The sequence below is a fragment of the Mastomys coucha genome, unplaced genomic scaffold, assembly GCF_008632895.1.
Source record: "Mastomys coucha isolate ucsf_1 unplaced genomic scaffold, UCSF_Mcou_1 pScaffold8, whole genome shotgun sequence".
In the NCBI taxonomy this organism is placed as follows: Eukaryota; Metazoa; Chordata; class Mammalia; order Rodentia; family Muridae; genus Mastomys; species Mastomys coucha.
The window spans coordinates 38477867-38505623 of NW_022196914.1; the positions used below are offsets into that span (position 1 = coordinate 38477867).

The window sequence follows — 27757 nt, forward strand, 5'->3', positions numbered from 1 at the left end:
TCAAAGAAAAAAAAAAAGAGTACCTGCCACTAAGCATGACAACCTGAGTCCAATCCCCAGAACCCAAATAAATGTTTAAGGGGTATAATGATTTGAATGATTTGAATATGCCCACAGGAAGTGGCGTCACTGTGGAGGCAGGGCTCTGAGGTAATAAATATGTTCAAGCCCTGCCCAGTGTGAGACAGACAGTCTCTCTTTGGCTGCCTTCAAATCGAGATGTAGAGCTCTCAGCTCCTTCTCCAGCATCATGTCTGCCTGGACACTGCTATGCTTCCTGACATGATGAAAAAGGACTAACCGTCTAAATCTGTAACCAGCCCCAATTGAACATTGTCCCTTAGAAGAGTTGACTTGGGGGCTGTTGAGATAGCTCCATGGGTATGAGCACCAACTGCCCTTCCTGAGTTCAAATCTCACCAACTACATGGTGGCTCACAACCACCCATAATGAAATCCGACACCCTCTTCTGGTGCATCTGAAGGCTGCTACAGTGTACTTATAATAATAAATAAATCTAAAAAAAAAAAAAAGGAATTCTTGACTTGTATAATAAAGGCAAAAATTTAAATTTGAGTCTAAAGTGACAGAATAAAATGGTGTCAGGTCACAATTGCTGAAAACAAAGCCTCAAACTTATCAGTTATTTTGGAGCAAGGCATGTAAACGTCTGTAATTCCAGAAGTATGGAGGGAGTTGGCTGGAGAATAGCAGTAAGTCTACGGGCTACATTGTGAGACCCTGACACAAAACAAGGTTAAAGATATGTACTTATAATTGACTTTCAAGACCAATGCTTTAAGAAAAGGAAAGGAGGAAAATATTTTCCTTTTATTTCAATGTGTAAAGTTAAACCTCTTATTTTTAATTTGGTTTTGGATATATATATATGTGTGTGTGTGTGTTAAATATAACATAAACATATACTGATAAATATATATATATTTAATATAAAGTAACTCTAAGAATTTAATGTAATTGTGTTTATGTAACATTTGTGTTATATATTATTCGATAAAGTTTCCAACCAAAAGAAATGAAAAGAACATTAAATAAAATAGATTAACAAGTTATTTATGTAAATTTCAGAGCTAGTTATATTTTTAATAGAAATATTTTCCTTTGTGTGTTTGGCCCCATCAAAACAAAGTAAGACATTGAATGATGTTTTTGTTATATATTACTTCATTACTTGCTAAATCTCTCTCTATTTAGTTTCCTTCTCCCACTTGATCAATAAAATCATATTTAAGCGTATCATAATAATTAAATTTTTGCATTCATAAATTATTATTTAGATTGAAATTTGATGTTGATTTTATAAGAAAGTATAGTATGAAATACAATTCTTACATTATAAACCTTTTATTGCCCATATATTAAAAATGAACCTATAGCCTCAAGTGACCATTGATCTTCACAGGGATAAAGAAGGGGGTATATGTGCTGCATTCTACATTTAAAATCAAGTCTATTTTTCATCAAATTCAATTATGTTCTTATTATACTCTAGAGAATAAACATAATATAGAGTACATATATTTTCAAAAATAAAATACTGAATAATAGCTATGATTCACAAGAGTGTAAATCATTTATGCACTCCTGTATTGCCTTCTAACAGAATAGCTTTTAGAAAATTGTATGTTGTGATGAATCCGTTATGCCGCACTCGCGCTTCAGTAGTGAATTACCTACGCTGGGCATTTCATAGTTTAACAGTTGTGTTTGTCTCCTGATGGTGCACACTGAATGAGTAATGAGCATCAGTACGATGTGGGTTTCCCACATTATTTTTAGAAGAAAAAAGACATTAGCAATTCCCTCTTAAATACAGTATTTTTTCTCATACTTAAATTTTCCAAGCTGTATTTCTTACAGTGACCCTGACAACTTAAGTGTGAGTTCCTTTTCCCTCTTCCTAATGTCATCAAGTTTTATGAGCCACAGGGTCTTTCACCTTCCCACAGCAGTGATTCACCAGAATGGACCAGTGTGCCCAGGTCACTGACCTGTCACCTGTCAAGAGAGCCAAGCATTCTCTCCGGTCATTCTCACATGAAATTCATTTCCACTCAAGCTAAGCTGTGTGACTTGTACTTTTGAGGAGAGAAGTCCGAGGCAATGAGTTACTTACTTTAAACACATACTACAACTGATAACAAAAGTGTAAATAACCCTTGTGGATGAGTGCCATGGATTGTACCAGAGTGAAGTAAGAAAGTTGCATAAAGCCTTTGAAATGGTTTTTGAGCTGACTTCAACTTATTAGCTTAATAATATATGGAGGTACAGAAGTTCTTTTGGGTTTATAGTATGGCATGTAATGATTTCTGTCCCACTTAAACCCACCATTATATTTTAAAACCTTATTTCATTTTCTATTTTCAAATAATAGACAACTTGTTTATAGCTCATGGATCAAATTTTGCTGACACTGATATAAATGTCTACTCTTTGCATCTCTGGAAATCACCACTGTTACCTGGGCACTTACTATATGTCTTAGTCCAAGAGATGGGAGATGTGACGGGACAAGGCTGTTGTGAGTGAGTGTGAGTGAGTGTTTTATAAATGCATCGCATAATTTAACAAGATGGTAGAGATCCCATGAACCCACTTATATTCCACATCACTAATATTTTCACTTGTAAATTTTTCATTCGAGTTTCTGACATGTTAGTTTACAGGTCTACAGAGAGGAAGAAACCAAAAGAAATCTTTAAATCATCTACAAACCTTGAGCTTCTCATGAAAAAGCCATTAATCTGATGATGTGCATACATATGCAATTTGCATGTTTTATCACCATGACAAATTACATGATCTGAAATCATTTTGAAGAATAATACTATTGTTCATTATAATTCTGGCAGTAGTTTGTTGTTAATAATATCAAGAAGATAAAATTAGTATTTGCTTCTTTTTTTAACTACCTATGTTTGCAGTCCGGTTTGGACTTCATACTCTGTATGATAGAATCCCTGTCACACCTCCCAGCCTACTAACCACAACCAGGCTATAGGAAAAGAAAACAGAAAGGGCCACAGCTTTGATTATCACTAAGACTTACCAGACTTCACAAAGCCACATTGTCTTTTCTTCTGAGCAGGCCTATTCCAGCACTCCTTTCCTGACATAGATGCTGTGCCTGAACAACTCAGTCACCTAAACTTTCTCTGACCAAATTTATACTTCCTACTTTTTAATTTTCGCCAATTATCCTAGTGTTGCCTAGTGTGTGTGTGTGGAGGGGGAGCTGAGGGGTCATGGAAGAGGGGTCTGGTTAGAAAAGAAATGGTAAAAGTGATGCAATTTTATTTTAAATTAAAAAGTATTAAAAATACAAAGTAAAAGTAAAGAAATTATATTAACTTTGAGCTTGCTACATGCCTTCTATAGGATTTATGAAAACAAAACTTTCAAAAATATCTAACATTTTGTGTTAATTGGCACCACCTGCAAAAAGGTTTCTCTGATAAGTTAACAGCTACATTAAATTATGATTATAACAATGAGTTGTTAAAAGTCAGCTTAGTGCTATGGCTATTTGACAGAGCTGCAGTAGTAGGTCCTTTAGGGCCTATGACCCACAGGATCTTGATCCCAAAGATACTGAAGGTATGGGTTTTGTCTTAAGGAGAGTAGACCTTAACCCTACAGCAAGTGGTTGGTTTCTTCCATGACATCCATACCACCATTGTACCACGTCCTACCAACTTACCTCTTGCCAGGACTGTAGTTAGGGAATACTGATGATTGCTTTGGTCCTTGCTAACATGCACAGCGCCTTCTAGCACTATGGAAGCTATCCAGTATAGCTGTGGCCTCCAGATGGGTTTAGGTCTCAGGAACCAATGTTTTCTGGACACAGGAGGCCTGTTGCACACATAAACTCACGGTGGTTATGACAACCTGCCTAAGCTGGCTACAATCTCAACACAGAACATTTGGAGGAGGTAGGGGCAAGGTTTCATCTCTTGCTTGAGAGCTATTGGCAATTGGTGGCTACTAAGAGAGTGAGAGACAGTTTTTTTAAAGGGTCCTAGTAGGTTGGCCATACTCTGTTGAAGTATATCAACAGCACAAAATGTGCTTTATATGTTTAAAACAACAACAAAAACACACAGGGTCCTGGTAGATTGACAACACTCGGTGGAGTATATAACAACACAAAATGTGCTGTGTGTGTGTGTGTGTGTGTGTGTGTTTTAAAGAAGATACTAAGTTGGGTGAGTAGAGAGGGTTGGGGTATATATGATAAAAATACATTGTATAAAAATCTCAAATAACTAATAAAACAAAAATATTCTAAAAATGAAATTATGTACACATATTCTTGCCTTATGTATAAAAGTTCTTTTTGTAAATTTTCTTTTTTTTTTTAAACTATTTTATGACTTGATCAAAAATATTGGATTTTAAATGATATAGGTGCCATTACAAGAGCTCGGGCTTAGGTTTTAAGAGTTTATGTTGTAGCCTGGCTGTGGTGGCGCATGCCTTTAATCCCAGCACTTTGGAGGCAGAGGCAGGCAGATTTCTGAGTTTGAGGCCAGCCTAGTCTACAGAGTGAGTTCCAGGACAGCCAGGGCTATACAGAGAAACCCTGCCTTGAAGAAAAACAAAACAAAACAAAACAAACAAACAAACAAACAAAAAAAACAGAATTTATGTTATAATTTCTTTCTCATAGTTTAGTATCTTTTTATATAATACCTTCTACTAGTACAACCATTTCAGTATTTCTTACAGGAATGCTCAATGGCTCCTTCTTTCATACGTCCTTTACACAGTGTACACACTACTTATCAAGTTTTACTGGAGTATAGTTATTTACTTACAGGTTTGTCTACCTAGCTAGACAGAATTTCTTTAGATATGAAATGGTGTATTATATAGTCCCTACCATATTTATTCAGCATTCACTTTGAGTCTGCCAGATACAATACCTCCATTAATTATGCTGTTTTTGTAGTTAAGGAATCTAGGCCTGAATGTTGAATGAGAAAATGCCTCAAAAGTTCTTTTAAAAATCATACTCAAGGGGTTAGGAGAGATTGCTCAGCAGTTAAGAGCTTGTAGTGTTCTTGCAGGGGACCTGGGTTTTGTTCCTACCACACATCAAGTGACCCACACTGTAACTCTTGTTTTGTATTAGTTTGGGTTTTACTGCTGAATAGACACCATGATCAACACAAGTCTTACAAAGACAGCATTTAACTGGGGCTGGCTTACAGGTTCAGAGGTTCAGTCCATATCATCGAGGCAGGAAATGGCAGTGTGCAAGCAGACATGATGCAGGAGGAGCTGAGAGTTCTACATTTTCATCTGAAGGCTGCTGGAAGACTGGCTCCCAGGCAGCTAAGTCTTAAAGCCCATACCTACATACCTACTCCAACAAGGCCACACCTCCTAATGGTGCCACACCCTGGGCCAAGCATATATAAACCATCACAAGTTCTAAGAGATCTGATATCTTCTATCTTCTACAGACTTCTGCATGTACATTGTACACAAAGTCATGTAGTCCTATATATAACACATAAATTAAAAAGAAACATTTTGAAAAGCATTTTGTTGTTGCATCATTAAAATGGTTCATAAATTTATTTATGAACAATTCTAAGAAATGCACCCACTTGTATACAGTAATAACATGGATAATTAAGTCATTGGAACTAAAGCACAAGATTCAAATTTATTAACAAAATGTTGAAATGGTGTCTTGATAAAATGGCTCAACAGGCCACAGCTTTTCCTTTGTTAAGTCTGATGACTTACGTTCTGTGGACAGAATCCACAGTGGAAGAAGATTCCTAAACATTGTCTTTGACTTTGTGTGTGTATTGTGACACATATGCACTGGCATGCATGCATATACACACAAATCATAATAATAAATAAATTGATAAAAATGAAATGTTGAAACATATGAAGATGGATGGTGTACTGATATAAATACTTCCTCATTGTCCAGTTTGAAATTTAAGATGTTACTAATGCAGCCAATCAATGTACTGCTCCCAGCTTATCTCCTCTCTTCCTTTCCCTGACAGAAGAATGGTGGGGGACCATTCCAGTACATTTCCCCACATATCCAGTCTCCATATTTGCACACACACCCCCAGCACAATATGGCATCGTATGAAACACTTTCAAATTACTACATAGACATTGTCATACTGGATCCTTTCAGGCATTTCTCCTCATCAGGATCATGTTTGTTATATTTTTTCTTATTGGTAAGTGGATCCATGGCCCATTCCTCACTTTATTATAGTCAGCATTTTTACTTTTCTCATGACATTAATATTACAAAAATTTGGTTTATTTATGGTGGCAAGTCTAATGTTTTTTAGACTCTTTGCACTTTGTAGTAATGTTTGAATCCTAGCAATCACTGCGGTCATTGTATGACTATTGAATTATCTTGGTAATGTTATAACAGACTAGCTACTCAAGGAAACTTGAATGAATCTGTAGTTAGAAAGTATTTAATTCAAAATAACAACGTATGTTATTTAAGAACACTTAGGCTAATATCTATTGGAACATATCTATTACTATACATACTTGAAACTATTTGAAATACAGTCTTTTCAAATACTACCTTTAACAGGTTTTTGTCTAAATTTGACCTAATTTAAAGACGATGATTTGTTAGGTCACATAATAAACTGGCAGCTTAAATCTTGAAAATAGCCTTTTATATAATAAGTTGACAGGGAATCCAATAATTGAGTTTTTAAAACAAGATGCATGGTCTGTGAATGACAGATTGACAAGACATCTTATAGGTGAATGAAAGCAAAATCAAGTGAAAGGAAGTACTGCTTTAGCTCCATGCACCAAGGGAGGTTCCTTGAAATGTAACTGCTTAATCCCTTTATCAGTGTTTGGGCAAATTATTAAAATATCCAGCACTCTGGAGGCTTTACACTGCTCAGAAACCGGTCCCTGGCCTCTTCCAAGATTCAGATGTTGGAAATAATCCGAGAGGCAGAGTACTGGCAGAAGCAGAGCAGCTGCAGGGTCCAGTATACTGCTGTACTCTGTCCCGGATTACTGTGCTGCATGTGCGGATGCTAGAATGCAAACTTTTGCTGAGGAGCGTCTGGAGTTGGATTGTATGCCTCAGGCATCATGGTTCTCAGTCCACAGAGATGCCTAGCTAAGGAAGAAAATGCAGGCCATTCTTTGTCAGACCTAGAACTTGCATTTATGAGTAATGTCGTTCCACCAGGAAAGTCAGAGGCTGTGGCCAGAGGGGTATTGTTGGCCTTTTAAGCTCTTTGTTTTCATAAAAGGGCTCTTTGATTTTCAGAATTTTATTTTTTCAAGGTGACTTTATTTAAATTTACTCATGTCCAGAAGTTTTCTGAAAAGCTTTGCTCTGCCTTATTCCATGTATTTTTATGGGCAACCCATACCTCATAAATCCAGAGACTTAAAGATTGGTTTTAATAAACAGAGCATGGTTCTATCTTGTGGAAACTGTAATTAATAAGAATTGTGCTTTCAAAGCAGTAACTTTGTCTTTTCCTAACTATTTTTCCTTGATAGTATTAAATGAAAATTGCACAACTGTCAGATTTGGGTCAATTCAAAGTTAAAGGCATCTGTTTCTGTAATCATTCATATTTTAGATATGTCACTATCATGAGGTAGTCATATGTCATACCCATGTGGTACCAGATGCCACTCTACCTAAACTCACCTTTTTGCCCCATAGAAAATTTATAAGCATAAATGCAAAGAATTATATGGAGAAATTAAAATTTTTAAAAACAGTTTTAAATAAGTGTTTTAAAATAAGGAAATAAGGCAGCTCATCTTGGTTTTATAGAAACACTTAGAAAATAGAGAAAAATAAGATTTAGACTTCATCTAATCACCACACATGTATCATTATTATTAACATTTGTTTTATTTTCTTCCAGCCTTTTTATGTGTATTTTTAAATGTATTTGAGCTTTAGAATGATGGATGTCACAGAAAAATTTAGCTGTACTAACTAATACTGTGTATATGACCTTATAAATTACATGCTTTCTGTGACTGCTTCTTGACTTTTTACTTTTCCATTGGTTGAAGCCTTCCACGTGTGTCACATTTGCCTTTTGGGATAGAATATATGGTTCTGACTTTCACTGTCATCAAGTCCTTGCTATGTTTTGTATCTGCTATCCAGAGTTCCATTATAGACTATATCTGTGTCTCAGATATAAATTAATGCAAGGGAACTTCTATTACATCTCAAAGTAGTTAGATAGTTAATATTTCTCCAATTGCAGTATTTCTATAAAAATTTTGAACTCTGGTTCCAGCTATGAATTAAAATGAATAAACATGAGTATTATACAAAGTTATAGATTTAGATTATATACAATCACATAACTAAACATTTCAGAACCTATAATATTATGAGACGACATTGCTTACATTCTACAAAAATAATTATTTTTCTTTTTTGTAGTATAAAACATTGCATTGAAGAAATACAGTCTGAAGTGAACAAGCTCTGTCCAGATGTGCAGCTGCAAACAACAAGTGACTGCTTCAAATGGCTAACTAGCTATAATTATAATTTATCTAAGTCACCATCCATTCCCCATGGAGATTTGATAAACTTCCTCAAAAAAATGGTAAAAATTACTTGTTTTATGGTAGGGTGCGGATCAGGGAGCACAAGTGGATGAGTTACTATATGTGAATATTTATTGTGTTGGTAACATCAGTATGTCCTATATAGGAGCTTTAGATTTTGGTATATTTTTATGTTGTTTGTGTTGATCCTCTTTCTTCCCCTATCAAATCCTTTGACATATTTTAAAAATTATCTTTAGCACCAAAGTCTGAAAATAAAAGTTAAATATTCTTCTTCTTGAGTGACTTATACTGTGATCTGCATGGAGCACAGTGATGTGGTCTGCACACCGACAACACAGTGATGTGGTCTGCACACCGACAACACAGTGATGTGGTCTGCACACCGACAACACAGTGATGTGGTCTGCAGTTCTCTAAAGAAGTTCACACTTGATAGATGTTATGTTCTACTCCACCACTAAATTTCTCTGTGCTCAAAATCAAAAACAGCAGAGTACCTTAATTGTGTCTGTTAGCTGGCTTTCTCTTCTATTCTCTGCGTTCCAGTATAGTACCACCCTGCTTTGTTTGGTTTGGTTTGGTTTCGGTTGAAGCAGAAATGTACACAAGACCACTGTTGATGGAGTTCTTTCTTGTTGGACACCTACCTGCGAGAAATTTTTTGTTAACCCTCAACAAAAATAGTTATTATTATACCCTCATCTGAGAGGGAGCTAGGTTACAAAAACAGATTCTTGTAGAAACGGCAACGTTTTTAAGGATCAGGATTTCTCTGGCTATGGTTTTAATTTAATTTAGCAGGGAGAAAAGAACTGTTTTTGTCTTAACATCAAAAACATTGACCAAGGCAGATGTGGAAAATATCTTGAGGTTGTAGATGGTTTAGGATGACAGAATCAGATGAAAATAGTTTTTGTCAGTTGTTGTTGTTACAGTTGTTTCTTTCATGCTTATGAAGCAATACAAAGAAGGCAAAGAGAGACTTATGCCCTAAAGCCTTAACCTTTTAAAAAATCCTTCTTACCCTTTATCTCTTGAAGGTAGAGCTTTGGAGAGTAAATATGGATATAGTTTTTCCTTTAATTTCTATTAGGAGCTGTGTGTATTAGATTTCACTAATGTTGATGCAGTAGTGTGTTCTCATTTAATTAAAAGCAAAAGCTTTCAATTATCTTTTAATCTGTCACACAGAAGTCATTTTCTGCAAGGCAAAGGCCAATTTAGTTTTGTTCAAACTTTTGTCTTCTACAAGACCTAGGTGTGGTGTTGGTTGTTGTTGTTGTTGTTATTATTATTATTATTATTTTATCTTTTCACATAATTGTGTGACGATATAATTTTTTGAGGAAATAACCATGTTATCAAAACAGATTCAAATTAAAATTGACTTATCAAGTTTTTACATGCTGCTAGTATCGGTCTTGATGGCATCTTTATATATCTGTTTTTTACAAAAATATTAATTAGGTAAGAAACTGGTTCTTAATATGATACTTGTACTATGGTTATTTTCAAAATTTAAGTATTCATCCAAAACATATGTTTTAAAACTCAGTAGTCTATTATCCTTTGATCGTGCAAATATTTACACTATTAGCTGGTTTACAGAAACATTAAGCTAAGATGCTAACATAACACAGCTGATACATATAACTGCCTTAGTGCTGCTGGGTCCTGGGCTCTCTGACAACATTTTCTTTCTAGAAATTTGTAAAGAACTAGATAGTACAAGAGATGAGAGACAGAGAGGATGAAACCAAGCATATGCTAGGTCCTGTCCCTCACTCAAATACTCATATGATGTTTGAAAAGTAATTCTCTTGTGTACCATGTCAAATCCTTATCCTCCTTATCGAGAAATCAGGCTATTAGGTTTTCATGTATCAGTGTCACAAAGTTTTCACTATGAATAAACCAGAGAATATGTTGAAAAAGTGATTTACATAATAAAATATATATTTTCTATCATATTTGCATGATAAATGTGCATTGCAGTGCCTAGAGTGAATGTGACCCAATTCCAGCAATTTTTCTAGCTGTTCAGTTCTGAATTACACATATTACTTGTGGTATTTTCACCAATAAGAAATTTCAGAGCCAAACTAATTTTTATGCCACTTTAGCCTTGCTTCCATTTCTTTTCTAATCACTTGTTTCTACTTAGAGAATGTGAAGTAATTTCAGTATTGGCTGGAATGAATATAATTAGGAAAGAAGTCATAATGTATGGAGAATGTGTGCCATTCAGAGTCCAAGAACAAAGTAAAATTTTGGTTCCTTTCTTATTCCTATTTTCACCACCATTGTTTTCTATCAACATGAAAGACTAAAGGAGTAATTCCCTATCACCTTTTTTGAGTTAGTTATTTATTGGAGTTAACAGAAATATTTTCAGGTTAAGTTATAAAGTAAAATCTTTCTTAACATGGTTCTCAGCAATGAATTTAAATGAAAGTTGAAATCTTCGAGTGTATTAATTTTATTTCTCAGGATGGCAGCTATTAGGAACCCCTAGGCATCTACTATATTTAGTAATTTCATTTCTAGAATTATCTTAAAGATTTCATTGGGTGGGAGTTATAGTAAGTATATTCACTCAGGAATAAAAAAAATATCTTCAAGGAATTAATTAGGACATGATCTTGAATTTATTTTGTCTTAGGAACTCATTTTAATCAGTTTTATTCTGCAGGTCTGTATTTAAAAATGTTTCCAGTTCAGCTTTGCTATAGCTTAGGTTAGAGAAAATGTGGGGGCCAAAATACACATGTGCAGCAATGTAACTGAACAGTTAGCTAATCAGCTGGACTTTACAGCTGACTTCAGTCTTCAGCACTGATTCAATCACAAGTGCAAGACAAAAAGATCTTGAGGAATATAGGATATTCATTCTAAACTTTAATCAATTATAAAATTGTGTGTAGAAATTATTGTTGTTATTCTTAGATTTAATCACATTTCAATGTTGTAACTTGCTTTTATCAGCAAGACTTATTGAATAATGAAGAAAACCATGAAGAAATGATTCTGGATTTACTGTGGGACCTCTCCTGTCAAGGCAGCATCTCCTTCCCGTGCTCACTGGGTGGGACAACCTTCTGTCACCTCTCCAGGACTTCTCTACATTCTGTCGAAGATTTCTCCTCTGTGGATATAAAGTCTGTTTGGGATGATGTAAGACTACATCTTCGACGGTTCTTGGTGAACAGGTTAGAAAAATATAATGAGATAAACAATTCACAGCAAAAAATTGAACTGAAAAATCGATGTATGAAGCAATTCCTCCTGCTCTACTCAGAATCAGAAGTGCTTGTCAAGTACCAGAGTGTCCAGAGGCGACTGTTGGATACATCTCTGCAGGACTCCTTCCCTTCCTGCAGTGGAGAAGCAGATTTAGAAAGAATCGTGTGTGGATACCAAAGTACAATGCTCACGTTATATTCACTGATAAAAGAGGATTTTCATGTACTATGTGAAATCTTATCTCCATCATCAGTGGTGCAGTTCATTAATGAAACTTACCTGGATACAGTTACAGAAGAAATGACAAAAATTCTTGAAACTTTTGGTGAGCTGCAGTTCAAAGAAAATGCTGTTCCTGCAGTTAAAACAAGCAAGAGCTGCAGCAGGCACAGAGGAGCAGTGCGTGCTTTGGGTTAGTGACATTTACATTTCTGTTTGATTTCACTCCAGCCATACACATCTTTAACTTTCAGATTTTTCTGTTGTCAAAAAATAGTTAAATCCCACGGCAAAATAAAGCAGTGAGTAAATGAGCTGAAAGAGCTTTCCGCTCATGCACTCCTTTGTCTGTAAGTGTAGTCGTGGAAGGCTTTCCTCTCGTTACTGTTAGGGGTACTGGAAACGTAAGCCAAATGAAGTTCTATTTTTCTGGAATGCGTAAAGCAAATGAAAAGTATTAGCTAAAAGAAATTCGTATATGGGTGCATACAAGTATATGTTCAAATATATGTGCAGCCAAAGAGCATGGGTTTTACTGTATTGCATTGTCCAGAGCCAATGCATTATTACTTAAGAAGAGTTGTTCAAAGTTGGTTTACACTGACTAAAAGTAAAAGTCCTAAAATTACATTTAGCCAACCAATACTAATAAATAGAAATCATAAATATTAATTGTACAATATTTTTTCATTGCTTAGGGGGTATAGTGCTTTTTGAATCATTTTAAAAATCTTCTCTATTTTATATGACAACATATACAATAAAATAAACTTAAAATTCTTAATTTTATTTAAAATATTAAAGAATAAAAATGAAACATTAAAAATGAAAAATGAAAGTTTAATAATAAACTTTCTTGTTTTGGTTTTAGTTTTCCACCACTGGAAAAAAATCAAATAAAAACCAAGAAATATTTATTCTTCTTGAATATACTAAGTATTTGAGAATTATCCTTTGATAAATTATTATGTGTTGTTGAATTTCTTATCATTATTATTTTCTTTTTGATTGATTTAAGATTTATTGCATTATGATGAGAAAAGTTACATTATTTCAATTTATGTGAATTTGTTAACATTTAAAACATATTTTAAATAAATACAATTATATCACATTCTTCTTTCCCTTTTGTACCCCATCTCCTTCCAGAGACCCCCACTCTTCAATACCTGCCATACCTTTTTCTTATTTTATCATATTCTTTAAATTTTATAAAATATTATAACAATGAGTATTATAAATGTTGTTTGATATAAAACAACAATCAATTTAACAGTCTTATGTAGATGCTTATCTACAGCAATACTGAAAATATATACATTTTTCTCAATATAAGTTTTAAATAACTCCAAAATATTAACTATGTGATATTTTTATCACTATTAATTTTTTAAATGAACATAAACAGATAAAGTCTTTTTGTTTGTTTGTTTGTTTGTTTTTAGTAGAGCTTAAAATCTTGGCTCTTACTGTGGTACAAACCCAAAATAAGAACAATTTCTAGACATTGGAGTTCATTGTAATAAGGATGTACTACAATGACCCTCACATCACCAAAGGATTTTACCTCCATAGTATCTAAGCTAAGAGTTGACAGTTCTCCTGCTCCAAGGAATGAATTGTAGGCAGGATTTTTGGATACAGACTTCCTGCTATGGTCAAAATTATTTCACTTGAGTGAGTGACTTTATTCTCAGCCCACAGAGAACAGGTTACATTCATTTAAGAAATGGTGTGTGTATTAAGATGGTCTGTCCATAAAGTCATTCACCAACTGTTTCAATGAACAATGGTTCTGCTTGGAGGGTGGCACAGACATTAGGTGAGGGTAAGAATCTGGTTCATTGGCTGTGATGATTTTGAAAAGCATTTATCTCAGAAAAAGAGTAACTTAAAGTCCTCTTCTTCAGAATTGATACAATAATTATAAATATCAAGCAAAACATTCAGTCTCATTCTCTGTTGTTCTCTTATAAGCCACCTCCCAAATTAATTGTCCATGTTTCTTTTGGGTATATAAATAATTTTGAAATATGCAAGTTGTTCTGAAAACCATAGTATAGTGTAAAAACATCAAATAAACAATCCTAATAGGCTGAGATAAGAGAAGCCTGGTTTCAAGACCATTATGTGGTACACAGCAAGACATTCTCATGTACAAACAAGTAGAAAGTGTATATGGATTATACAATATTGGACCTATTTCTCCAATTACCAAAGTAGAGAGACCACTAGATGATAGCCAACAAATTTCTAATTCCTCATATTTTTGGATTAGGATATGTTGGTAATATAAATTTCATATTAAGATATTAAGAAAAAGTAATTGTTACTTCCTGTTATTTTTGTTGTTAGAGGTAGAATTACATTTGTGTGGGTTTGTTGAAAGATTACTTTCTTGCTTCTTCTAGGGTGTAGTTTTGCTCGTTATGTTGCTATTTTCCATCTGTTATCCTTTGTAGGGTTGGATGTGTGGAAAGATATTGTATAAATTTGGTTTTGTCATGGAATATCTTGTTTTCCCTGTCTATGGTAATTGAGAGTTTTGCTGGGTATAATAGGCAGGTATGGCATTTGTGTTCTCTCTTAGGGTCTGTATGAGATCTCTTCAGGATCTTTTAGCTTTCAGAGTACCTGGTGAGAAGTCTGGTGTAATTCTGATAGGCCTGCCTTTATGTTACTTGAGCTTTTTCCCTTATTGCTTTGAATATTCTTTCTTTCTTTAGTGCATTTGGTGTTTTGATTATTATGTGACAGGAGGAATTTTTTTTCTGGTCCAGTCTATTTGGAGTTCTGTAGGCTTCTTGTATGTTCATTGGTATCTCTTTCTTTAGATTAGGGAAGTTTTGTTCTATAATGTTGAAGATATTTATTGGCCCTTTAGGTTGGGACTCTTTGCTTTCTTCTATACCTATTATCCTTAGGTTTGGTCTTCTCATTGTGTCCTGGATTTCCTGGATGTTTTGGGTTAGCACCATTTTGCTTTTTGTGTTTTCTTTGATTGTTGTGTCAATTTTTTCTATGGTATTTTCTGCCCCTGAGATTCTCTCTTCTGTCTCTTGTATTCTGTTCGTGATGCTTGCATCTATGACTCCTGATCTCTTTCCTAGGTTTTCTAATGCCAGGGTTGTCTCCCTTTGTAATTTCTCTATTGTTTCTATTTCCATTTTTAGATCCTGGATGAATTTGTTCATTTCTTTCACCTGTTTGATTGTGTTTTCCTATAGTTCTTTTTTTTTTTTTTTTTTTTTTTTTTTTTTTTTTTTTTTTTTTTGGTTTTTTTTTTCGAGACAGGGTTTCTCTGTATAGCCCTGGCTGTCCTGGAACTCACTCTGGAGACCAGGCTGGCCTCGAACTCAGAAATCCGCCTGCCTCTGCCTCCCAAGTGCTGGGATTAAAGGCGTGCGCCACCACCGCCCGGCTATCCTATAGTTCTTTAAGGGACTTTTTTTGTTTGTTTTTGTTTTTGTTTTTCTAGACAGGGTTTCCTGTATAGCCTTGGCTGACCTGGAACTCACTCTGTAGACCAGGCTGGCCTCGAACCCAGAAATCCGCATGCCTCTGCTTCCCAATTGCTGGGATTAAAGGCATGTGCCACCACTGCCTGGCCTTTATGGGATTTTTGTATTTCCTCTTTAAGGGCTTCTAGTTGTTTGCCTGTGTTCTCCTGTATTTCTTTAAGTTATCTATGTCCTTCTTAAAGTCCTCTATCATCATCATGAGAAGTGATTTTAGATCTGAATCTTGCTTTTCCAGTGTGTATCCAGGACTTACTATGGTGGGAGAACTGGGTTCTGATGATGCCAAGTAACCTTGGTTTCTGTAGCTTCTGTTCTTAAACTTGCCTCCCTGCATCTCTAGTGCTACCTGCTCTGGCTATGTCTGACTGGAGCCTGTCCTTCCTGTGATCCTGGTTATCTCAGAACTCCTCAGAGTCAAGCTGTCTCTGGGATCCTGTGATTCTGGGATCCTGGGCATGTTAGAGTGCCTGGGAGTAGAGCTTCCTCCGGGTATTGTTGGACTTGCTGAGGAATTCTTGCCCAAGGTCTGCTCAGGACACTGGCCCAGACAGACTGGAAGGAACCCTTGCTACTGGACTGGTGGAGTGCCTGCATGCCTGGGTCCCGCTGGTCCTAGTTACTCCCCCATTATTATTTTCCATATCACTATATATCTTACTTATTTTTCTTAGTAAAATACCAAAATTAATGTGATAGATGAATTTTTAAATAAGTTAATATTCTCGCAAAATTTTAGTCTTTTCTTTGCATGCTAACTCACACAGTCTAACAGATAAGTCAGTCAATTTCTGGGATAACAGAGAGGTTGCGGTCATCTGACTCACACGCGCTGTGAGTCTGTGCCAAGCAAACACACTTGCATCTTCATTGTTAACATGGTTTTGAAATGTATTTCATGTCTGTACTTGCTTTCTAAAAATATTATATGTTTTTTTTCAAAATCCTGTCTACTTATAATGTGTTTTGTGTACAAAAGTTTTGTCTTGGCTAAATACAGTTTATAATGGAAGAAAGAGCGTGTAACTGAAAATATATATATAAATTAGTGAGTCTTAGAGTGATTCAGAGGCAAAGTTTGTAAGCCTCTCCTAATGTTAGAGATGGAACTATTTCCCACTAGCCTAATTGCTCTGAGTCTTCTCAATCAGTGTTACCTGAAGTTTTGTGTAAATCTCTTTTATATGAGTGTTCTCCATATAGTAGGTGCTATGTTAAGGAGAACCTATTTTCTCTTATCCAAATTTTATGTACAAAAGTACAAACTTAGATTAATTTATCCTGGGTTATTTGTGCCCAGTCAGGATGCGTATTCACAGTGAGGGCTCGTATATGGGGTATTGTTTTTGTTTTTCAACCACCATTCTGAGACTGCGTCTCAGATTATAGAATTAAGTATTCTATCAATACTAGATATTTCAAACTATCTTAGTCAAGTGAACCACCTGAAAATCATTTAGTTCTGCTTTATTGACTGCATGTCAAATGATTCATTTAGCAGAAGCCATATTTAAGATTCTGAGGCAGACCCTGAGTTGGTAAGAAAAGCCAATGAGACATTGCTGCCATATGAGAAGCACTTCATAGCTCAGCATACCAATAATGGGTTTGTTTCATCTCAGAACACAATTGTTTTGACCCAATGATCAAAACTTGTGTATTAACAAATTATAACTTTGAGAATAGCAATGATAATTTATATTCCTTCTGGAATAAAATCCAGGTTTTCTGAGTGGGAACTTATTATCTTTAGTATAATTATATAGCTTTATGGTCTTTGAGTCATTGCTGTTTCACTCAACAGTATAGAAAATCATTCCTTACACAAAAAATGTATTGGTTCAAATAGGGATTTGTATTGTCTTAGTTAATCCTTCTAACCACCTGACAAGGTAATGCTATTGCCATCTCCATTAAACAATGGGGAAGAATTGAATTGAGACATTAAACCATATCCTCAGGGTCACAGAGTGAATTCAGGATCCAAATTAGTATCTGTCTGACTCCAGATCCTTATTCTGACTAGTCGCCTGACTGAACCCATTGAAGAACATGTCCCTGAAGTTCATGTGTGGACGATGCTGTACTCGATGATTAGGTCTTACTGAGTTATTCATTGCCTCTAATTTTATGTTGAGATTGGATGTTCTTCCCACTGTGTCTGTGAATTATTATTTTTTTTTCTGTTTCTTGGGCATCAAAGAAAGTAGTTACTGTTTGTCATGATGTGTAATACTTTATTCATGTGAGTTCATTTAATCTTTTAAACAGTTCTTCATATTTTATATGGAGAAACTGAGACTTGGTGAGGTAGTAGTTCCACAGCTACATAGAAAGGAGCTTCCCAGGTTTTCAATAATTTCTTCCTCCCCTCCCTTCCCTACCCCTCCCCTTCCCTCCCCTTCCCTCTTCTCCTTTCTCCTCCCCTTCCCTCCCTCTCCTCCCCTTCCCTCCTCTCCTTTCCCCTCCCCTTCCTTCCCTCCTCTCCCCTTCCCTCCTTTCTCCTCCCCTCCCCTCCCCTCCTTCCTTCCTTCCTTCCTTCCTTCTTTCCATCCTCCCTGCATTCGCTCTGTCCATGGTCTAGTGATAAGGTACAAGACAGGCATTTAAATTTGTTTGCTATCTAAGCTTATCCCTCGAGTTAAATTGATCATCTTGGAGTTGTTTGGTAAAACTTTTGTCTTTTACATTGACACAGATGTAAACATTTCCTTGGAACATCTATAGGTACTTTTTGTTATTTGAAGGAAATGATGCTAATAGAAAGGTTTTAGAATCACTTTAAGTTAGTGATCTTTTCCAGTGAAAACTAATGCTATTTTTGTTATTGATGAAGTTGTGTTTTTATTTTATTACTTCTGAACCTTTTATATGTCTACAATTTACCTGTCCCTGCCTTCCTAGTAAAGATTCGAGCCACCGTTTCAGCTGTTCAGTGTGCCTTGTTGTTTTGTGTCTTGGTGGGTTTTGGTTTGTTTGTTTGTTTGTTTGTGTTTGCAGTGTTGGAGAGTTCATGAATGCTGGCCGGTTGCACTATCACTGAGCCGTGGGCCTTGCCTTTAGATGTCTTCACCAAGTTTCCAGAGGATTTTAAGAACCATGATCTTTTTGATAACTCTGTCTTATTTTTTTGTACGCTTATAGTTCTCCTTTCGATATTGTGAGGAAAATATTACTTAAATGTTTATGCTATAATGTTTTCTCTCTCTTTTTTAATTTAATTTAAATTAATTTTTTTACTTACTCACTTTACAACCCACTTACTCCCTCCCTCCCATTCACCTCCCCTCTACAATCCTTTCCCCATCACTCTTCTCTTTCTCCTCTGAATGGGTGCTCCCACCCTGGTACTCCCCTACCCTTGTACTTCAAGTCTCTGTGAGAGTAAGCTCTTCCTCTACTATTGAGGCCAGACAGGGCAGTCCAGTTAGAACATATCCTACAGACAGGCATCAGCTTTTGTTTGGGATAGCCCTTGCTCTAGTTAGTTAGACTCACATGAAGATCAAGCTGCACATCTGCTACATATGTGTGGGGAGGCCTAGGTCCAGCCCATGTGTGCTCTTTGGTTGGTGATTCAGACTTTGAGGAGCCCCAAGGATCCAGGTTAGTTGACTTTGCTGGTCTTCCTGTACAGTTCCTATTTCTTTGGGCCACAATCCTTCCTGCTATCCTCTGTAAGAGTCCCAAGCTCCATCCACTGCTTGGCTGTGGGTGTCTGCATCTCTCTAAGTCAGCTGCTGGGTGGAGTCTCTCAGAGGACAGCATGTTCCTGTCTGTAAGCATAACCAAATATCATGAAGGCCATAATGAAAAGTTTCCAGAAAGCTTTAGATTTTAAGTTATCATTTTGATTATAACTAGATTTGTCCTATGAACGTCAAATCATATTTACATAAGAACCACATTTGTTTCATATTTAGTCCTGAAGGTTTTTTTGTTTTTTGGTTTTTTTTTTGTTTTTTTTGTAGGAGGGTTTTTAAACAGGTAATTTAAAATTAGAACCACATACAAGAATTAGGGATACAGTTATTATTCTGTATTATTGATTAGAAAATATTTGGTATGCCTAAATCCATTTAAGGATTCAGTATGCCTACATGCATATGTCTTTTCCCTAGCATTATTTAAAGCAGATAAGGTAAGTCAGACGAACGACCTGGATTTTGCCCACAGAAGAGCCAGTTTTTCTTCTGCAAGGCTACAAACAGCAGGTAGGATAATACTTTCACATGAAAATTAACTCTGAACTCTATTAGTTTCTCTGTGAGTAAAAAAGTAATTCCTCAGGACCAGGTCTTGTGAAAACAAACAAAAAAGTGCCCTTACGTGGCTGAAGTTCTTCACTTGTAGTGTATTAGAAGGAGCAGTCTTACACTAAGGCTTGATCATGAGTTTAGCAAACTCAGTATAGCAGTTGTATGAGCTGAAGCTTTCTAAGTAGTATCCACAGCTGGCCATGCCATCAACAGAACAAAAATACTGTCTTCCCTTTTTCCTGTGAAGGGCATTCACCCAGCAACCTCATCCATTCTGTACTGTTCATGTCTTCTCAGTGGACATTCTCTAACAAGCCTCTCTACATGCAAAGGGGGAAAGAAACGAGACTTAACTCTTAGTTTTCTTTATTTTATCTTCCTTAGAGAAGACAGGATCAATCAAACTCTTCATGAAATTTACAGTAAGGTTTTTATGTTGCAAATCACCCTCAGCTGTTCTAATACTTCAGTTTTGATAAAGCACAAATAACCTAGAATACATTTTATAGAAAACAATTGAATGAAGTATGAAAGTTGTAGAACATAAGTATAAATAAATAAATAAATTTTGTTGATGTTTTCTCATTGACTATCTTCATTTTCCTCAATGCCTATCTACAAATTTTCTACTAAAATTAGAAGTGAAACTTGGTTCTAGGATATCTCAGAGCTTCTTAAGAAGCAAAGTTTTATTACACTAAAGTCTTAGTACTCTAAGGAAATGCTTGTGTGAGAAAAAGCCTCAGTATATTATGAGTATGATGAGAAATGTGAGCTGTCTGGGTTATCAGAGGTAACGTGTGTATTATACATCTTTTCAAGAGATGTTTGCTTTCTGATGCATGTATTCTGGATTTCTGACCTGGCTTTTACTGCTCAGTGCTTTCAGGCCTCTCAGTGTTGTACAGACAAAAGGACCAGATGGAGCTTACATTCACTGAGAGAGAGAGAGTAGATGTCTGTGAATTTCAGTAATAAGCATGCTCCTCGTGAGGAAAAACGAGCAAACACTAAATTTCTTTCAGCTATCTATCTGCTCTCTCCCTCTTTGGAATACTTGTTTGTTCATCCTAATGGCAGAAAGACAGTTTCATGTGTTACATTTTTAAATGATGAGGTTCCGATACGATAAATAGAAGATCAAAAATGACTCTGTGTCTTGTTTTTTTTGCTGAGGAATCACTTTTCATTCTGAGATTTGTATACCTTATTACGATGTAATGTTTCCAAAAAAATAAAAACCTCTTTATTGTATTATGCTTAGAAATAAAAAAAATCACATGACTAGATTAATATAACCACTCAAACACTGAGACTGAAAGTCTATAAAGCTAAATGATCTTCACCTAGGATTTTACCATTTCCATATCAATTATATTCTTGTACACATATCTACCACACACACACACACACACACACACACACACACACACACACACACAAAACCAAACACAAAACAAAAGAAACAAAACACACCAAAGAATCCTGACATAACACTAGATAAAGAACTAGCTTTCCATCTTTACAGCTCATGTCTCTGTGCTCTCTCATCACTGGGCTAATGTCACCCTTTCTTCTCCTGTCTATTCTACTCTCAAGCACATTTGTTTAAACATTCAAGTGTACATTACAGGCTAACATCTAAATATGAGGACAATTATACAATTTTTTTCTTTGTGAGATTGTGTGAGCCTGCTTAACATTCTAGGACCATGAATTTTTTGTAAATGCATGTGATTTTATTTTTCTTCAGAGATGAATAATATTCCAGTTCATATATGGACCAGGTTTTTATCATTGGTTGATGAACTTTAGTGACTAGAGCACCAATAAACACACAGTGTTTATATCTCTATGGTAGGATATAGAGTTTTCTGGACTGAACTAAAATGTTACAAAGGTTAAAATACTGAGGGTTTTGCTCTTGATTTTTGTGCTAGAGTTTGAACTCAGGACAGTGCACATGCTGAGCATGTACTCCACCAGTGAGCAATGCTACCCCCACCATCATCACCACCATCACCACCACCACCACCACCACCACCACCACTACCACCACTACCAATTTTCCTGGCCTACTACTGAGGTTTTAAAAAAGAAGTCCTAATTTGTGACTTGAAGAAATAATATGTTTAAAACTTTGAATAACACATTTAAGAGCAGAATGGGAATAATTGAAAACTGTTATTGAGAATAAAAATCAAATAAAATTATTCACAAAGTAAGTAAACTTATTTTAAGAACTATTCTGTGTTTGGCAAAGAATGTGGACAAGTACGCACGAGCTGTCACAGGCCAGGACACCATATTCTGTGGGAACTGAGTTGCCAGGGTTTATGGAACCTCATACAGCCTGTCTGGCTTTTGCTCTACCCTCTTAAAACTATCCATTTTTTTATTAGAAATTTTCTTAATTTACATTTCAAATGTTATCCCATTTCCTCATTTCCCCTCTCAAAGCCCCCTATTCCCCCTCCCCTTGCTCACCAACCCTCCTACTCCTGCTTCCTGGCCCTGGGATTCCCCTACACTGGGACATAGAGCCTTCACAGGACCAAGGGCCTCTCCTCCTACTGATGACCAACAAGGCCATCCTCTGCTACATATGCAGCTGGTTTAGTCCCTGGGATCTCTGGAGGGTACTGGTTAGTTCATATTGTTGTTCATCCTATGGGGCTGCAAACCCTTTCAGTTCCTTGGGTCCTTTCTCCTCAACCTCCACAGAAATCTGTTTTAGCTGTCTCCTAAGAGGCCCTACTAGTACCTGACAAATACAGGGGTGGAGGCTCACAGCCAACCATTGGACTGAGCACAAGGTCCCCAATGGCAGAGGATTGCAAGCTGGTACAACCACTCTGGAAATCAGTTTGATGGTTCCTCAAGAAATTGGACATAGTACTACCTGAGGACCCAGCTATACTACTCCTGGGCATATGCCCAGAAGATGCTCCAACATGTAATAAGGACACATGCTCCATTATGTGCATAGCAGCCTTATTTATAATAGCCAGAAGCTGGAAAGAACCCAGATGTCCCTCAACAGAGGAATGGATGTAGAAAATGGGGTATATTTACGTGACAGAGTACTACTCAGCTATTAAGAATAATTCATGAAATTTGTAGGCAAATGGATGGAACTAGAAAATATCATCCTGAGTGAGCTAACCCAATCACAAAACAACACACATGGAATGCACTCACTGATAAAACTATCCATTTTATTACACTCACTTTGTGAATGTTCTGTTGTCTTTTGTTAAATTGTTTACGTATCATGAATCTCTCAATAAACACATTTCTTCTTTCCAGTTAGCCATTTATTATCATTATTAAATATTGTTAAACTAACATTTCAAGTTGAAAGGAAGTGAATTCTGGTCAATATACTAACAATTAGTGGTTAGTACCTAGAAAAGCTTTAAATATTTGAGAAGGAAATTTAATGTGCACATAAACCCACATTTCTTTGTGAAAAAAAAAATCACTTTGAAAAGAAATCACTTTAAATGGCCTGACATTTGCCACCATGTGGTTGCTGGGAGTTGAACTCAGGACCTCTGGAAGAGCAGTCAGCCAAGGGGGCTGGAGAGATGGCTCAGTGGTTAAGAGCATTGACTGCTCTTCCAGAGGTCCTGAGTTCAATTCCCAGCAACCACATGGTGGCTCACAACCATCTGTAATGGGGAACCGATGCACTCTTCTGGTGTGTGTCTAAATCCAGAGACAGTGTACTCATATAAATAAAAATAAATAAATCTTTAAAAAAAATGGCCTGACATTTTTGGTGATTGTACTTATTCCATGGCAGTCTTCATCGTGGAAATCATATTTTTAAAGTGTACATTATGTTATAACATTTTGTTATAATTATGGTTAAGTATAAAAATTACAGGCCCTCAGCATCACATCTGTGAAGTCAGACATTTAATATTAAACATATCTCCCTGGAAATTCTACCTTCAAAATCTTAAAATATCTTAGTCTTACCCAGATTAGAAACATCAAACTGATAACAAAACACCACAGATGTGGGGCATGGGATAGGTGTGGGGTGGGGTTGTGGGTGGGGAGTCGGGTTCTTAACCACAAATATATTTACCAGTGTTGCCAGAGCCTGGCAAGTCTGAGATTAAGTGCCCAGCAGATGCAATGTCTTCTGGCTCTTTTCATGAAGAAAGGGGTGCAGAACACCCTGGGTCTCCTTTAGAAGGACAGCAATCCTGTCCTTCTAGGGCATGGCCCTGCAGTCACCTTCAAAGTTTCCACCTCCCAATACTTTCAGTTTCAGCTTTGGACTTTAGACTATGAGTTTAGGATTGCAGATACAATCATTTACATCACAGTACTGAAAAATCAGACTGTGAGCTTAGGGTCTGTGAATAAAAGCATTCAGACTACAGTAGAGAAAATCTGTGTCTCCCCCCAACCCCACCCCTGACCCAGAGCTGCTGAAGTAGCTTGTCTGAAATGGCACTTTCTTGAGTGTGGATTGGTCTCCACACAGAAGGTTATAAAGGCTAAATAAAAACTGGTTATACTGACTTAAGGAGCTAGTATTCTCAGCACTTTTGGAATTGAGGAGTAATGCAGAGCTTTGGGCTAAATGTTCAAATGTCTTCAAGGATTTCCAGTCAGAAATTCTTTAAATAGAATTACACTCCCTGTATTTAGACATATATTTTAAATTTACTTCTGTTCTTACCACTTCTTCACCTCATAAGGGTTTTGATCGTTTTTCTACTTAAATGGAGATTTTAAATCACACAGGGAAGGACATGAAAAGTTAGTTTAAATTCCTGAGTAGTGCCTGTTGCCTCCATCCAAAGCTAAACGACAAATTCTTCTCAACATGAAATAAAAATAGAAGAGTAAAGTTTACTCCACTCTTTGTTAAGCATGTAGAGGACCTTAGGACAGCGGGAAGTCCAAGCCCAGGGTGAGGTTGTCATGGTTGTTGGAATTCTGGGCTGTCAGGGAAGATACAAGAGGGCATAATTTGATGGTTTAAATTTCCATAACACGATCCATGCTGAGAATAAATTCCATTTTTTTTTTATGTTCCAAAGCTAGAAAAACTTAAATTTTAGTGGTCATATTTCCATTAGCCAAAGGAATAATACAGTGTAATTATTGGACTGGCACCCAGGCTTGTGAAGTAATAACTCCTGAAATAAAACAGAAATGACTTTCAAACATGATTGCTCTCATCGGAAGCTGTATTGTGAAGATGTCTTAATGCTGCCTCTTCTCCCTTTATCCACAATCTGCACTGAAGTCAATTACAACTGCCATTGATAATGTTCTTTTTGTGATGCTGCAAGACAGTAGTCCTTTGACTCTTGGAGGACTGAATTCTTTGAATAGGCATTTTTCATAGTCATCATCAAAGCGTCTTAAAACTCTGGACTAGTAAGTGGTGCCTGGAACCTGAACTGGGATAAAATGACACATCTACGATAGCCACTTAAAATTTAATAGCTAAAATCAAGTGTAGAATTAAAATATAAAATATAAGTATGAGAAAATTCTTGCTTGAATTTATGAACAGGATATGACAGCACAGATTTCATTGAAATTTTGCATTTAGTAGGTCTCATTGGAGAGGCTTATGTTGTCTCTATAATTCTTATTATTTAGATATATGCAAATTTATACCAGCTTTCCATGTTTAATGAAAACTGATACCTCATATTTTACCTTTTTAAATATAACTTAAAAGCAACAACATAGAAAGCACAGGTCTGTAATGTTTTCAGGACAGATATTTTTAGAGACTTGAGTTACAGAAGAATAAGTCCTTTGACATTTATGTCTTTATTTTTTTATTATTTTTTGTTTTTAAGAAATGAGAATATTTCATAATGGTGGGGAAGGCAGGAGGCTAGAGCGGGAAGCTGAGAGTGGGAGCTGGAGTGGGAGCTGGAGTAGAAGCTGAGAGTGGGAGCTGAGAGTGGGAGCTGGAGTGGGGCAAAGCTGTGGGTTCTGAGTCCACCCCATGAGTGGGTTTCCTTCATCAAGCATCTGCTGCTCAGGTTTCCATAATGTCCCCAAACAGCACCACCAACCAGACAGCAAGCATTCAAAGATGTAAGCCCGTGGGCTGTATTTTTCTTCAAATCACCAGAAGCTGCTTTATGCATTGTTTTTCCAGCATCATTTTAATAAGAAAAAAATGGATAACATATTTTAGCTATTTAAAAGAAAAAAAGTAAAAGCATGATGTACATCTAGAAAGATGTAATATCCACATTTTTTTTCTATTTTGCTTATATTAAAAATTGGGGTGTTTTTTTAATCAACATAATCTCATCGCAATTTCCCTTCACAGACCCCACCAATTCCCTGCTACCTCTCTCCCTTCCTGGTCCACAGCTTTCCATCTCTCACCACAAACCCAACAAACATCTAAAGAATAAAAATAAAATAAAATAAATAGAACAAACAGTTTAGAATAGAATAATACACACACACAAACTAGAGAAAAAGAGCCAAAGAAAAAAATATTAGAGACATAGAGATACAGAAACCCACACGTACACTTGTTCAGGAATCCTAGAAAACACACACATTTTAAAACTGCGAAAAATATGAAGTTGAAGATTATTCAAATACAAACAATATGCATTTGATTTTAACATAATATTTAAATTATATCCTGAGGTTTATGGTACACAAAAGCATACGAGAGATCAGACAGGTGTTTAAAAGCATTAGCCACCCCATAGGCTTGCATCCTTGTGCTATTTCTCCACTGCTCTGAGAATTCTGTGAGGTTCTGTCATTTTCAATCAACAGAGAGTACATGTGATCAGTATATCTGATAAACTTGTCAATGCCTCTTTAAAGCAGGATTCCCCAACCTATTCAATTCTGACCTCGCTGTTTCATTCCAAGTATCATCTTGATAAGACAGAGCTATGTCACAGGCAGCTGTGTGTCAGCTCTGTCTACAACTAATTTGTGCAGGAAAAAATTAAATCAGGAGGTAAATTATTTCATGATTGCTCATTCCCAACAGAGTTGGGCATCATTCTGAAGAAAATATCAAATAATTGGTTTCAGGCTGTGTCAGACACATGCAATTCCCTTCTCTAATGGCTGTGTGTAGTAGCACCAGGCCTCAGGGGTCAGCAAGGAACTGGAAATAGCTTAGTGCCAGCCACAGCAATAGAGAGGCAGAGCCCATAGGAAATGAAGTGGCAATAAGTGCAATCCATAGGGGAAATGTGCTTCACTTGGAGTTTAATGTATTGGTTCAGAGTCTGGCAGGAAGCCACGCAACAATTGTTTACCTTTCGGTAGGCATCTGCATCTGTTCTGTTTTGTAAACATCACTTAACTCTCTGTGGGTAAATACTGGAATTGATAAACAACTGTTAGGGGATTTCCCACCCCCTTCTCATATTCCTTATGCACACTATAATCAATGTTTGCTTTAGATTAAAAAGAAACAGACATTAACAGGGTCGAAGAGATTTGGTTGGGAACACTTTATCACTTCTCAGGTCTATAGTAATTATATCTTTGTGATTTGAATGTATTTTGTAACCTATCTAAATTAAAGTCTTAAAAAATGCTAGCATATAGTTATGAAGAAGATTTTTTTATAATTACCTAAGTACTGTGTGTAAAAAAACTGCTGGCACTGTTTGTGATAATTTAGTTCTGCAATATTATTTCTTATAGCTGCTGTATATAAATATTAAGTTGTCTTTTGCAATTTCAGGTAATTAATGGATTCTATTATCTAGCTCACAAATATTTAAAATGTACAGTTTCTAAAGAAAGAGGAAAAGAACAAGAGAAAAAGAGCATTGTATACCACAGTATAAAAAGGTCGCCGGGCGTGGTGGCGCACGTCTTTAATCCCAGCACTTGGGAGGCAGAGGCAGGCGGATTTCTGA

The 27757-nt window shown here is 36.2% G+C and overlaps 1 protein-coding gene across 14 annotated transcripts in view; it reads left to right on the forward strand.

The window, feature by feature from the left end:
- Positions 1-27757, forward strand: part of Kiaa0825 (KIAA0825 ortholog) — a 422279-nt gene that overhangs the window by 60063 nt on the left and 334459 nt on the right. For all 14 annotated transcript variants that reach the window (XR_004115610.1, XM_031359885.1, XM_031359884.1 and 11 more), the window contains 2 exons: positions 8481-8649; positions 11600-12269. Coding sequence is in view for 13 of the 14 variants with exons in the window: in XM_031359885.1 (XP_031215745.1) it covers positions 8481-8649; positions 11600-12269 (839 nt within the window). In the remaining variant the exon portion in view is untranslated. The remainder of the gene's footprint in view (positions 1-8480; positions 8650-11599; positions 12270-27757) is intronic.